This window comes from Accipiter gentilis, chromosome 5 (assembly GCF_929443795.1).
Source record: "Accipiter gentilis chromosome 5, bAccGen1.1, whole genome shotgun sequence".
In the NCBI taxonomy this organism is placed as follows: Eukaryota; Metazoa; Chordata; class Aves; order Accipitriformes; family Accipitridae; genus Astur; species Astur gentilis.
This window is the reverse complement of record NC_064884.1, coordinates 10,639,967-10,654,714: the sequence shown is the minus strand read 5'-3', so window position 1 is coordinate 10,654,714 and position 14,748 is coordinate 10,639,967. Positions and strand designations below refer to the sequence as shown.

Here is a 14,748-nt window from a genome sequence, read left to right as displayed (position 1 = left end):
TTGCATTAGTAGTTACAGTTTATCTTAGTAACTGGTACGAGAACAGTTTTCTGATATTCCATTTTATAGGCATTTTAAATCTGTATCTCTGGTCAAACATTTTACCTCTTGAGTCCCAGTCAATGTGTGTGATATAGCTAGATGCACCTTTACAAATGCCAACTCTTTTGCTGGTAAGTACATTGTAAATATCTACAAAATTGTCATGGGAAGCCACAGCCAGGTACTTTCCTGATTCTGTAAAGAAGAGACACTGAAGTTATTAAAGGTGTACACATTATAATTATTATTGTTATGCATTTTTATTACTGCAATGCCTCCAAATGCACCAGTTGGGGGTGGGCCCCATTATACTACGCTGCATACAACCAGGCAGAGTTGTGAAGTATTTAAATGCATGGAGCACATATAAAGCCAGTCTACCTTCTTAACATTCAATCTTTTGTCTAGAGGAGAAAAACAAACTCTAAGATAAACACTTCCCTTTTACCTTATCATCTGATTATACCTCGTGAAAACTTTATATCCGAGATCATTTCCTTTCTGTGGTGAAAAGAGACCATGTCTTCAACAGTGTCAGCATTTACTACCAGAAAACTCCCATCATTCAACCCTACAGCCAAGGCTTTCCCATCAGGAGAAAAGGCACAGCATCGTCCACCTACAAAAGTAAATGGAAAGAAGTATCTTAAGGTTTACAAATTGGGATTGAGAAAACCATCAATAAACTGCAGCTGAAAGGTTTTTACATCAAGTATATACTTTTAAAATAGATTTGTTACTTATTAAAACAAATATATTATGTGATAGGAGGGCTATGATTAATGTTTTACTAAATGGGAATGTACCCTCTGTATAGGCTGTTCTTGAGTTGACAATGGTGATTTGATCAGTCTTGAAATGGGTTTAGGTGCGAACAACACCTTCCAACTACATTCTAAACACACCAATGAGAGAAATAAATTAAAAAAAAAAACAACAAACCAAACCCCCAAAACCCACAAAAACCGAAAACATACGGAAAGGCTATCCAGATGGAAAATTCAAAGACTCATTATGGGCAGCATAACTAAATGTCTTTCAACGATACTACACTTGAAAGCTTCTTCGTTATATGACTGAATAATGGTTCCTTTCAGGAGGAGCACGTTTAAAACAGAGAGGTACTACACCCCCTCCACTTACTTTTTGCCTCAACATTATTTCTGACCATACTCTCTCATACAGCTATCCTCATTGGTCCCTGAGTTCACCTCTCCAAAACATTTGACTCTGTTTTCCCTCAGCCAGTCAGAGTTCCTGTGCTCTGGATCTGTCACTGAAAATGAAGCATGTTGAATCTACACCACAAAATTTCCTGAAGTATATCAATAAGTAAACGAATTAAAAGTAATTTTGAGAAGGCAGCATTCCAACATAGCACATCTAATTTTATACAGAGGAGAGGGCAGGAAAACTTCATTTTCAGAGAAGCTGGTATAACATGTAAGGTTCATATTGCCACTGAAGGCTGATTGTGCTCAACACGCAGAAAATATTACATTTGTCTTTATAAGGAAACTTCCTAATGTCAGCAACAAATATGCTGGCCTTAAGTATTCTTAGGAAGGACAATGATTCTGAGGTCAACTCATTCTCCTTGGAATCAGAGAAAAAATAGATTAAAGTTAATTGTGTTATTATTCATTACAATAGATTATAATCCTTTTTCTTTCTACCCTTTTCATTGACTTGACACATGCCAAAGACAATTTACTTCCTATGCTTCCAATTTCTTAATGACTGTGCCCTCTTCCTACCTAATTAATGCCTGTGATGTGCACCGAAAGCAAAGATGGAACTGTTATAGAAGTAGAGTAGTATCATTACTATCACAGTGCATGGCCAAATGAGAATTACCTTTTTTGAGTTTCCTCACTGCCAGCATGCGGTGCTGGGACGAAAGTTCCCAGATTCGTAGTGTTTTATCATCACTCACTGTTGCACAGACAGGTAAGAGAGGATGAGCTGCCAAGCCCCAGACTTCTCCTTCCATGTGTCCCTAAAGGAAATCACTTAATATAAGAGAAAATAATGCATTTGGGTTTATGTCTTACGTTCTAGCACTTGCTGTGCCTCCTTTTACAAGTCTCAGGCAATAAGGCTTTCACCAACTCCTCTCAAAAATTTTCCACATTCAGAGAGACCTGAATGTCTGGTCTCTTTCCTCTGATAAACATCTAAAATATACTCTTCCAGATCTCCTCCACTACTACTAGCTGTAATTCCTGTTCTTCCAATGCTCTCTCTTCCAGACTTGAACAGGAAGTAGTTATGCCCCAAACAGGACTTTATCCTGAAATCCTAATAGGGGCTAATCTGTCTTCAAGGTTTATATAATGTTTTAGATTCCGGAGAACTTGTTTGCCCCACATACACATACTTAGTTGTTTTGATCTTTCCTCAGAGCTCAGTTTTCAAGTTTTTTAATCACTCTTCCTGCTTTTTCTAAGTTTCCTTCAACTTGCGTACAGCTTGTTGGCACTGTATCTCAGGGTTAAATAATTTCTTACTATTCTCAATCTGGATTTCAGTTCAGTAACTGGCATTTTTGTTGAGATGGAAAAATACCATTAAAAGAAAAAGGAGAGGAACTGTCATTATACCTTACGTATTTTCTAGTTTGGCTCAAGTTGATGCATGCAAACATGTAATTTAAGATGGATGACAACGAATATCACTTCTCTATCAGAAAACTCAGAGCAATCAGGTAATTTTAAGGTAATTTTACTATCTCACAACCTTAGTATTCACGTGAAGGGAACTTTATTGGGATGCGATTGCAATTCCAAATTAGTGAATGAGTTAATTTATAAAATACAACTTTGCACATTTAGGTTGGTAAGGCTGTCATGTAGGCAATACAAATTTGAAAGATTACTTTATGTGATCAGAACTAACTGGAAAGAAAAATATCAAAGAAACAATATTTTTGTAAAAAACAATATTAATTTAGTCAGTTATAGAAAACAAAAAGTAAAAACTTGGCAAATTATAACTCAGTAAACAATACATACCATTTTCTACATAGAATCATTAGAGTTATTCAAGACACTAAACCAAAGCAACATCAAATACATCAGTGGACATATATACGAAAATTACTTAACCAAACTTTACAAAATACTTTGTCTTGCAAAAAGAGACCTCTTTATGCTTTGCAACACATGCAGTGACAATTGTGTGTCACTGTAGAAAGCTATCATAACGCTAAAACAGTTTTTCACAAATTAAAGTATAGGATCCTTCAGAATACACTATATTATTTCAGTAAAAGCAAATAAATGGAACCACACTGTCAAATAAATTGTGTTAGCTCTACTCTTAATTTTTCATTTTTATGTTGGGTCCTAAAGTGTCCAAAAAATTCATAAAAGGTCTCATCAGCCTTTATACTTAATGGACTGTTTGTTTTACCTTCAGAATTCTGTAATCCACAGTGAATCTCAAAAGTCATTTACATAAGAAAGCATCAACTTCTGCCTGAACAAGGAAAGCAACAGTGGCCAACAGAATTAATGAAAACAGAAAGAAAATGACTGGGAAAATGTTATAATGTCTTGTATTTCTACAGGGAATATTTTGATATGGATGATCCATACAATACCTGAACAAGTAGAGTCATAGGGCCACTTTTATCAATTTCAAGTATCTCTCCATTTTTTGTTCCTACTAGTATATGCCCATGTCCTAGACTGATGGCTCGAATAGAGGGATTGTCTTCTAAAAGTAAACCTGAAGAATACAGAGATATTAATTTTAGGTTTTTATTGTGAAATCAAAAAGAGCTTCATATCACCTGTAGTTCATACAGCTTATTTAATCTATATTTTAAAGCTGTTTAAAATCATGAAACATGAGATACACTTGCCTGATCAAACTACTATATAATCCATGGATTTAATTAACAGTTCAAAGGAGGGGAGCTTGTGCCAATCTGTCTTGTGGCAATATTAAAATTGATATTTTATTGGTTTAACAGTGACAGCGCATAAAGGGTTCAGATGCTCCAGCAACATGGACATTAATTCTGTGATTATCTGTGAATACCACTTTACAGACTTCCACACTGATGCCTTGGGAAGTACAATTTAACAGGTCTTTCCAACTCATAGGGACCCTGGTCTTACTACACGAAATTTGGCCAGTTGAGGAAGCTAGCTGCTAAACAGAACAGAAATTGGAACAGGCAGACTCACAGGCTTGCGACATTTCTTTTGAAAATCATTTCTTCAGTGAAAACAAAGCCAAATGTCACAGAGTAGAGGAGGAAATAGCAGAACAAACTATAAATGGCAAAGACTGTGTGAAATAACAACTTATACCAATCAAAACAGAAAATTCCAGCACAGAGTAGTAAGTAGCATATTACTGTTCCTTTTGTGTTCTGGTAAGATTTGACACCCATTACTGCCATTTCACCAGCCTTCACGCATATAGTCCTTATTAAAACACACTGAAAAATAATACCTTTAGAACTAGCAGATAGTGCTGCTCTTTTAATAGCGTATGTCTTCAGACATCTTTCAAACATGTCATCCCAAAGTGCCACAATTCCATCTTTTCCACCAGTTACAAACCCCTGTATGATCACAGTATGAAAACATATGTAAGTGTCAGCACTTATATGTTAATATTTAAAAAGACACATCCAGAGGCAGTATAAATTCTCCCCTGCATTTTATTCATGTGCCCAATTAAAAATACTGAAGCCTATACCTATGAAGACAAAATGTAAGAGGAGAAGATTTAGACTTGCTTTTCTAGGGTTATAAAGACAATCATGCAGAGTGCACACTATTGTAAATAGTAATGCTGGACCGTAACATTCTTCTGCATGTGGAAATAAGCTATGGAAAAATACATGCCTCATCCTTAGAAGAGCCAGTATTTGGTAATAACAGCTTCTCAAGTTATTCCAAATTCAATGGACTTAACAGATGCTCCAAACTGAGTTCTAATAATGCATAATGACCACTTCTTTGATTAATTCCCTTGGTAGATTCTCTTTATCTGTGCCAAGTGAGTGCAAAACACAGCATAAATAACTAACCAACAAAAAAGTAAGTGAAGAGGATTTTTAGAAGACAGAGTGCCAAGATCAAATAGAAATATTGATGGAAAAGCTAGGAACAATCAATTAGGGCCAGAAAGGGTGGAGCCACAGGGTTCTTAAGTGACCTCGATATGTAAAAATGTTAGTAGCTAATATTCTTCTTCTCATGCTATACTTTTAAAGTTGAAACTATAATCTCAAAAATGATATTCCAATATCAACATCTTCAAATTGCCAGTGGATTTTAAGTGGCAAAACTTTGCCCCAACCTCATTTATGTGATGTCAGTAATATATTTTGCCATAGTTTCTTTTAAAGATTTATTAATGCACCTGAAGGAAAATACTTTTCATATCTGGAATAATTAACTCATAAAAACAAAACCCTTGGATATTTGAAGTCTTGCTTGCTTAATATACAGTGATAGAATTATTAAAAAATTCATCTTTCATATTTTGGAAACTGGAAATACAAAAATGTTTTTTGAATCAAGTTGAAGAGGCAATAAGTGTTACCTATTACTCTCCTATGGTTTACAAATATGGAAATGACATGCATGAGCATGGTGAGAAATAAATTCTGCATATTTACGGGTCAGAAAGCCATTGGTCACATAACGAGCACATATAACGTGGTGCTTAAAAATACACACCTATTAAATAACAGAACTCATTAATATTGGTTTTGTGATTTTAATCACGTTCAGTTTTATCCAGTGCAACTTGTTTTCTGTTACAGTTTTGTTTATTAAAGCACTCTCATTGTTAGTGCAATGTAGAACTTATGTATTGTAAAACAACGTATTGCTTACATACACACGTACAAAACCTGAGCAACTTCGTTGCATGTTAGTTATACTATTCTAAAATCCAGTATTGGAACAAAAATAATAAGGATGAATGGATCACACAAGATGGTAAATACCTTATCCAATGCATGCATGGCAAATACAGGTCCATCATGGGCTTTCACTGTCTTAAGCAACAGCATATCCTTCCAGATATAAATGTCTCCAGTAGCAGCGCCAGAGAAAACTAGTTCTTCTATTCGCCCATATGAAACACTCATCATAGTTTCCAGTTTTCCAGTAGTTCCAAATGTTCCTCGTTTTGATGTAAAGCCTCCACCTGCAGTATCAACAAAAGCAAGTCTTTTTATATTTCGGTTTGTAGCCATAGTGCTGTAAAGGACAAATGTCTTGACCCCATCATCTCTTGTGATTGCCTAAGACATGGTAGATAAGAGAAATACTGAAAACAGTGCACATGGTAAAAACATAATAAAAAAAAAGTCAATCTAGTAGCGACAGTTTTGAAGCAGTACAGGGCTCCTTTTTTCAGATTGTTATTTCCAAGCAAATGATAAATTTTGGTGGGGAATTGTGTAAAAAGAATTAATACAATGGCTGGCAGAATATTTTTTGCACAGAACAGCCTGCCAAGCTCCTGCCAAGCTTCTTCTCTTTAGAGGTGGCCACAACTACACATGAGATGGTAGAGGTTTTAGTTGTCCACTGTCAACCTGACAATCACAGCAGTCTTGCAGAATGAATGGCAGGGTTTGGTCCTCTTCTGATTGTCAGAGAGCCAAATTGCCACAGCCTTACTTTGATTCAGACAGCAGGAAGCAGCCATATGCACCCATGAATTGAGTGCTTATAGACAAAAATACACATACAATTACAAAATACTATAGGCAGTGGTGTTCCTGCTTCAAGTCATCATGTATTTCACAGTTAACACCAGACAGATATTCCCAATTCCACTGAGAAATCTTAGTTCAAAATATATCATTTTTATTGCAAAGAGACATTCAATCAATCTTGTCTTGGAGTAAGATAATGCTTAATGCAAATTCCTGCAATAGAATTTGGCAAACAGCAATACAAGTCTATTTAATTACTACAAAAATAACCTAAACATAAAAAATGCAGAAAAAAAATATTTTTAAACTGAGAGCACCTGAACCCCTTGAACACTGTAAAGTATTGTATAAGTATAGGAACTTCTTAAAACTATCTAATTTTGAGTTGTCTTGAGTTGTTTTTTTAGCTGCCCTTGTGCTGCCTACCTTTGCCGTATTTTATACACAGAAGGTGCTCTCTGAGATCTTTTTACTGAGTACTAGTGTAGAGTGTATATGATTAAAATTAATGAAGAACAAAAAAATCCAAGAAGAATAAAAAATATCCTCACTTAGAAATCACCTTTGCTGTCTTTCTCAGTTTGACAGAACAGTCTAGACTGATAGCTACTTCCCATTCTGAATATTTGGCTTCTTAAGTTTGCAGAATCTTATCCTGTTTTTAAATAATGGAAAACTCATTTTCATTTTTCATTATTTAGAAGAATCAAATCTATCTTTCCAGCCCAGCACCTTGAAACATGTGCTTCCATCTCTGGAAGTCATCTCTGATGACTGAAAAACAGCTCTATCTTGAAAGTGAAGGATTGCTGAAGTATTATATCAGTCCCTGAAGTGCAAACACCACCACTTTTAGCCTTGTGCCAGCGGCACCTAAGATTCTTAGCTACCAGCTGGCATATTCACAACAAAGGTCATAATCTGCCTAAGTGAATTACAGGATTGCATGTTTCCTGAGAGCCAAGGATGCTTGTTCAGGCGAAATCCTTAATAGTATGACTTGAGTTAAAAAACGATTCGCTGGAAAAGACTTCCAAAGAGAAAGGAATATTGTGACACTTGCCGATTCAGAGGTAGGTTTTCACCAGTTTAGTATTTTGGTAACTAGAAAATTGCTTTAAAAATAAAACACATTCTTTAACTGAGAACATGATGTTCCTGTATTAAAAATATATACATTCTCAAACAGATTAAAAATAAAATATTCAATACAGTACCTGTTTGCTGCCAAAATTTGATGTGCTTCATCCCAACTGTGACTAGCTTGTCTACATGATGTGGATTACACTTCACTACAAATATTTTATCTTTATGGCCCCTGCAATAAAAATAAAAATTAAAAAAACACACTTAACATTTCCAACTAAATGGCATTTCATCCTATTGGACTAATCAAAAGTAGTCATCGACAATGAGAATCTAATCACCATGACTGTCATACTCTTGGTGCAAATACAATAGTATGGATCTATAATACTATGAGGATTGGCAGAGGCTATGTCTACATTATCTCTACCATTATTACCCTATCTAACAAAAAGTAGAGCGCTATATTTCTAATCTGCCATCTTCAATCTTCTAATTGGAAGTCTGACCCTCAGAGTTGGCAGAATGTATTTGAGCATACACCATATAGGAGTTAGACTACAGAAATGTGGTGAATAAAAATTGTCTCATACTGAATTTCAGTTCAGTTAAGTCATAATGAAGAAGCAGGCAACAAAGGTCAATGCAATTAAGAGAAGGTACAAAGGACAACATAAATATTTAAATGGATAAGAACTCAATAAATATTTAAAATACTCTGTCAAGAAAAACAAGGCAGTCTTTAACCTACTGTGCTTCAAGACCAAAAAAAAAATTATAATGTCACTTTTGTCTGACAAGTTTAGTAGATCTGAAAAATCATATGATTCTGATGAACCTCTTGGTTTCTGTATTTTCTTTTGGTGAATCAGTCTAGACAAAACCCAGTCCTTTACACCTTTGACATTTGAAGTTCATCTTCTTGCAATTCCTCTTTGTCCTTTTCCTCTACTTTGCTATAATGATGTCCAGTCTTTCAGTTCAGGCCAGTTCTTCCAGATGCATCTCTCACACAGGCAAAATGTACTGCCCCAAGTCCAAAATCAAACTAATTGAATCCCAGTGCGGGCGTCTCCTGTAAAATGATGAGTATGTCTGCCTGTGTGATAGGATGAATAGTGCTGACACATGAGGTCTGGACTGTATGGCCTACATTTCCACCCCAATTTCCTACAACAGTCAGACCAAAACACGTATACAAGCCTGTGTAGTTTTTGTGTCCTTGTGTTCTGAGGGACTAGCACAGGACATCTGCTCTTACAGAATGAAGAAAGAAGAGCATTATGTTCACTGATTTAGACTGTAAATAAATTTGACAATGCCCCCCTCAGTTCCCTTAGGGATTGCAGTCCACTAATACAAAACACTAGGATCAAATAGGACCAGCACTGCATCAGCACAAGACAGGAGAAGTTAGCGAAAGAAACTCAGATACATTTTGATTCTAACCACGTATGCTTACTCAATAAGGATTTTAATGAAACTAGGCAGAAGATTGTAGAGCCAAGGTAGAGAAACAAGCTGTGTAATTTATCTAGTGAGCAATTAATAAGTAAGAGTATATTCTGAACATGGTGACAGGAAAATTGAGAAGTGATGCTGAAACAAATCATCCAAAGAAGATTAAGCAAAAAGAATATTCACAAAAAACAAATATAAAAAACCCACAGAATAAACATAATGAATGTTTGTACACAGTGAATGTACACTTCATTTTTCAGGTTTAGTCCTTTAAATGAATTCTTGTGGGTCTACATGATTGTAAAGAGACATCCTTCGATTCTTCTTGTCTGCTAAGGCCACGTGAAGGTCATGTCTAAAATTCAGATGTACACTCTCCTGTCTTGGTTTTTGCCTCTCTCTTTGTATGTCCTATTGAGCTTACCAGACTGGAGGAATTTCCTTTAGGCTCTGCTAAAGTATAAACAATAATTTAAATTGGAACTTTTTAGAAGATAAACTATTTTTTTATGCTCTCTGTGAGGACCCTGTGCATTTTCAAAATAACAGATTAGCAATAATCATAGATACATAGGGTACATATAGTATTACACACTGAAAAGAACCTGAGTACTTAATCTTATATCTCTCCTATGAGCAAAGAGAGACAGGTAGCCATAGAGCCCATCATTATCTTGTTTTTAAAAGCTTATAAGTTCTCTATGGGAATATACAAAGTGTTTCTTCACTTATGAGTCTGAAGCACAATCTGTCTGGAGACAGTAGAACTAGAATTGGAAAGCAAATGAAAATGTCACATTTTACAACACAGGCATCACTGTTGCTAAGCAAGGCCTACAGCACAAATGTTAAATAGGATTTAAAATCTTGCTGCCTAATAAACTGGATGTCTGAGACAAAATTATATAGCTAATATAGATTATGGTATGAACACACTTGGATCAAAACATTTATTTATTTATTTAGTAATGGTATATTACTAATAGATAGTGCTGCCAGGAGAAAATCTTACTATTTCTTCCGGAACATTTCATCATATAATAGTGTACTGCTTACATAAAAGTAAATTATCTTTTGCAGGCTCATTTTGCAGTTATGCTAATAATTTCTACTGACCAATTCTAGATGGTACATGGTTGCGGACAGCATATGAAACAAACTCCTTGCCTTTCTGGCATGTAAGTCCTTGCTTACATGAATTCTACACGAATCTGGTATCTTGACCTCAGAGACATTTGATTTGCTGGACAGAAACCACATTCTCAAACAGTTTGATTCTTTTAAGACGTACAACTAGCTTAGCATAAAGAAAATGTTGCAATTCAATATTTTAGATGGAAAAAAGCAAACAAGTAAACCATAGTCCAATCATCTTTTCAACATTGGTCCCTTCAAGCAATTGGAAAACTTCTTTGCTGCAAGGTTATTAGCTAAGCTTTCTGTTAGGAATTGCAAAGAGCAAATACCTCAGTAGAAGCTGACTCAGAAGGAAGGCAAGATCAGTAGAGCTTGAAAAATCTATTTATATTAGAGGGATCACTTTTTTCTTTCTAAAAAGTGATCTGCATATGCACACTGATGGAACTCAGCATATCATCTAATGTACAGAGGAAAATATGACATCTCTGATGACTTCCGTCACAAATCAGGAAATAAAATTGGGAGAAAATATTAACTTAACTTGAAAATCACTAAATGACCTATAATATCAATGCAGCTGTCCCAACAGAAAGGCTAGGGAACTCTTGACAGAAATAGTTCACAGGATTTCCAAACACTAAGCCATAGATCCCAGGGTTTTACTCTGGTTATAATTGCTCTGAAACACCATTCTGTTTTCAGAGAGGTGTTCTGTTTTCTCCTATAAACAAAGTAATACATGTGGATGATATTATTCAGAAAAATGTAACCACAGTGCACTTTTATAGAGAGATGTAGTCTTACCTGGTTGTTGCTAGCTTTTCTCCTTTTTTCCAATCCCAGAACACAATGGCATGATTATCATCTAGCCCAACAGATGCCAAACATTTTCCATCAGCTGTACAGAAGCAATACTTAATATTAAAGGTGCTAAGGCTTTAGCTGAAAATACAACAGGCAATGAAGACAACAAATACATTGTAACCTGAATTTCAAATGATGTATTATAAATGAAGCGAAAAAAAAAAAGGAACTAATACTTTGAGAGATTAGGGATCAGATTCACTAATGGCCTTCAGTTCCTAAAGCAGACTCCCTACAGAATTAGACAAATGAAGTGAGAAAGACAGTCAACCTGCCCAACCTCTTAAGATGGCTGGTCTATACCTGTTGAAAGTTTTATTCACAAGGAGGATTTACATTGCAATACTTAGCACCATGACTACTGGGTCATGAGACATCAGCCTGGAATACACAGATGTCACGGAGCACTCTCCTAATCCATGACCTAGCCTTCCTCTTCTTAACTAACTTTAAATATGGCCTCACCCTTATCAGAGAGAGAACAGGTTGTGTTATAGGTCACAACAAGATTTTTCTGCTTAATTTTTAACTAGATGATTATAAAACAGGCTATCATTTTCTAGAAAAGGCATTCTTTTGACTTTATTATCTTCTATTATGTTTGTATGTCTGACCTAATTTAGGTTTTGGGTGGGTTTTTTTGTTGGTTTTTTTATTTGTATTCCTTATCAAACCATTGATCTTTCCCAAAGGCAGACACAAAACATTCCTGTGTGTAAGTACAAGGAAGGTAGGCAGGATCAAACAAGACAATGAAAGTCAATTTCATAAAGTCCAAGTACTCCAAAATCATGTTACATTTTATTTGAAATATTTCTGATCAGAAGATGCTTCTTTTCTTTTGCCTGAAATGGTGACAAGAATTATTAGTGTATAATGAAAGGGGTGGTTAAAAGTTAACAGGCAATGTAATAAAACTATAAATATGATAGAAAATTATAAGGCTAAAATTAATTGCTGGCTATCATTTCTTCTACTGCAGGAAAGACACAGCACTACTGATAATGAGAGGAAGAAAAGCAAGAACAGAATATCATACATTATTCAACAGTCCCTGGCATTCTTGCAACATATATGAAATAAGACCATTGTTAAACTTTTAAACTACTGTAATGAAATTTTGAAAATTTTTTAAAACTAAGCCACAATTGCTGAAGTATATTATATGAGAATTGAACTTTAAAGGTTGCAGCAGGAGCTGATTACCTGATTGTTTTTAACTGAGGAAAAGTTAGAAGTGGAGGAAGTAAAAAACTGGTGTGATGGCCAAAAGAGTGAATGAAAGCAATGATATGAGACTGTTACTTCTTGTAGAAGTTAACAGATGTTAAGGACTCTGTGCTTAAGCATATTTGACTTCAAGAATAGAAAGAGTGCCACTGGTATAAGTTACTCCATTGGAACTACTTCAAAGTTTGTAAGGCTGAACAGGTCCTCACAGCTAGACTGGGCTCACAGTATTTAGCAACTGAGCTCTGTGAGAAGCAAGTCAAGAAGGAGAAGAGGAATCACAGAAAGAGGAAAAGAGTTCACAGTTGAGTGAAACAGGCCTAGATGGAAGGAGTGTAAGTAGACAGGAAGGAATGAAGTTGAAAAACAGGACAGGAAACCAAAACTGAGTTTATTAAAAAAAAAAAAAAAAAAAAGGCACAAACAAGGAAACACAAAAAGTGAATGAAAAAAGAAATAAAAGCAAAGGAGAGAGTAAGAACCATTCTATAATAGTTTTAGTGAGATAAAATGGTATGAAGATAGCTGATATGAAAGGTAAATAAGCTTTGGGTAATATGTATTATTTAAGAAAAAGGTATATTTGTATATTTTCATGACAATAATTATTTTCAGGGGTAACTCAATTATGTAAACGGAAGATGGTTGACAAAATTGTGTTGGTAAGAATACAATTTAAACTTTATTAACTTGAAACAGGACGTTTTATGTACTAATACAGGCTATACACTCCAATCAATATCCAAAATTATAGATATTAAATTAGCCACCAGAGGGCACAATCAAACATTGCACGAACGCAATCATCTTTGAATCATAACGTCATCAGAGTGGTCCTACAAAAGTGATCCAGCCCTTTACACTGTTTTCAGTAATGGCCAATGGCAGGTGCTTTAGAAAGTAAGAGCAGAGAGTCAGCTGCCAGATCAAGTACAGCCAAAAAAGGTATCTTTGGAGTTTTAGGTTTCTTTCTTCAAGCTTCAAGTAGTGTGACCTGAACCTAATTTAGAAATATCTATTATTAACACAGTGAAAAATCCCTACAAAGTAGACCAGAGCAGCACTCTGATCCCATAGTGAGGTGCATATTTGCACAACTATCTGCTCCTCTCTATAACAAGAATCTTAACTAATCCCAATTAGGAATGCAGTATGTGCATTCTCAGGATCAGGTCCTAAAGCAATCCTTTAGTGATGCCAGTGGTTGCTACTTTTAAAAGAGCTTTAATATTTTTGTGCAGATTTATGTCCACAGAATATATGGCCAGCTTATTCTTCATGTTTTTATAAAGGTGCATGGATTCTAATACATGGAGTACTACTACCTGTACAGGAATCAAATTTTTGCTAAAAATGTAAAATATAAAATAAGTATTTTCTAAATATATGAATGTTTGTTCAACTAGGGATCTTACTGAGAAGTTTTTTTAACACATATGCACACTATGCCAATTAGATCATCCTTACCAATTTTCCCTTCTTCTGGTACCATATCTACTTTCAGAGCTAGGTTACACGTCACAGTGGATCAGCAATTTCGCATTTGAATTCCAGCTCTTGGATTAACACCAATGCTCCTCTTCTGATAATGGAATATGACTCAGTTCTACAGACTTATCTTTGTGGAAGTAAAACTTCTTCCATATAGTCCTGTCTTATAAATGTGATCTATGTCCTAATGAATTCTTACCACCTTTCAATACAGGAGAATAAGAAATAAATTACTTTTAATTGAAAAAAATCAGATTAAGAAAAGGATAGTTCAGCTAAAAGGAGCTAAAGTAATCTCCTTAAAAAAAAAATAATACAAAAAGGGAGAATTAATTTCTACGCACTTTTTTAAAGATGCAGAAGTGTGTAAGTCACCACCATTTGGATGATGTTTTTCAACACTGAATACAGGAATTACCCATTGAGAACTGAGACAACTTAGGTCACCCATCTCAGAAAGGCAAGTAGGAGAAATAGCAGACAACTGTTTGTCATATTTACTTCTGTAAACTCACTGAAAAATGTGGGAATTGTTAGCAAATTTGAAGAACTGTATGAGACTACAGATGACATTTCCATCTCATTTATTCACTTCAAGTCACCATTCTGCCTGCTTTTAAATTATTATACCACCATGTAGACAGCTGCCAGAGTCCTAGCTGTACACTTGGTATTATGGATTAAACATCACAAAATTCAATTATTGATTGATGACAATAGGCCCATGACTGACTTTA

General features: G+C 35.2%; 1 protein-coding gene across 8 annotated transcripts in view; it reads right to left on the bottom strand.

Moving 5' to 3' along the window:
- Nucleotides 1-14,748, bottom strand: part of EML6 (EMAP like 6) — a 119,972-nt gene that overhangs the window by 32,212 nt on the left and 73,012 nt on the right. For all 8 annotated transcript variants that reach the window (XR_007506169.1, XR_007506170.1, XM_049801609.1 and 5 more), the window contains 8 exons: nt 11,231-11,324; nt 7,957-8,057; nt 6,020-6,222; nt 4,510-4,621; nt 3,647-3,774; nt 1,900-2,041; nt 509-661; nt 106-237 (listed from right to left, as the gene is read on the bottom strand). Coding sequence is in view for 6 of the 8 variants with exons in the window: in XM_049801609.1 (XP_049657566.1) it covers nt 106-237; nt 509-661; nt 1,900-2,041; nt 3,647-3,774; nt 4,510-4,621; nt 6,020-6,222; nt 7,957-8,057; nt 11,231-11,324 (1,065 nt within the window). In the remaining 2 variants the exon portion in view is untranslated. The remainder of the gene's footprint in view (nt 1-105; nt 238-508; nt 662-1,899; nt 2,042-3,646; nt 3,775-4,509; nt 4,622-6,019; nt 6,223-7,956; nt 8,058-11,230; nt 11,325-14,748) is intronic.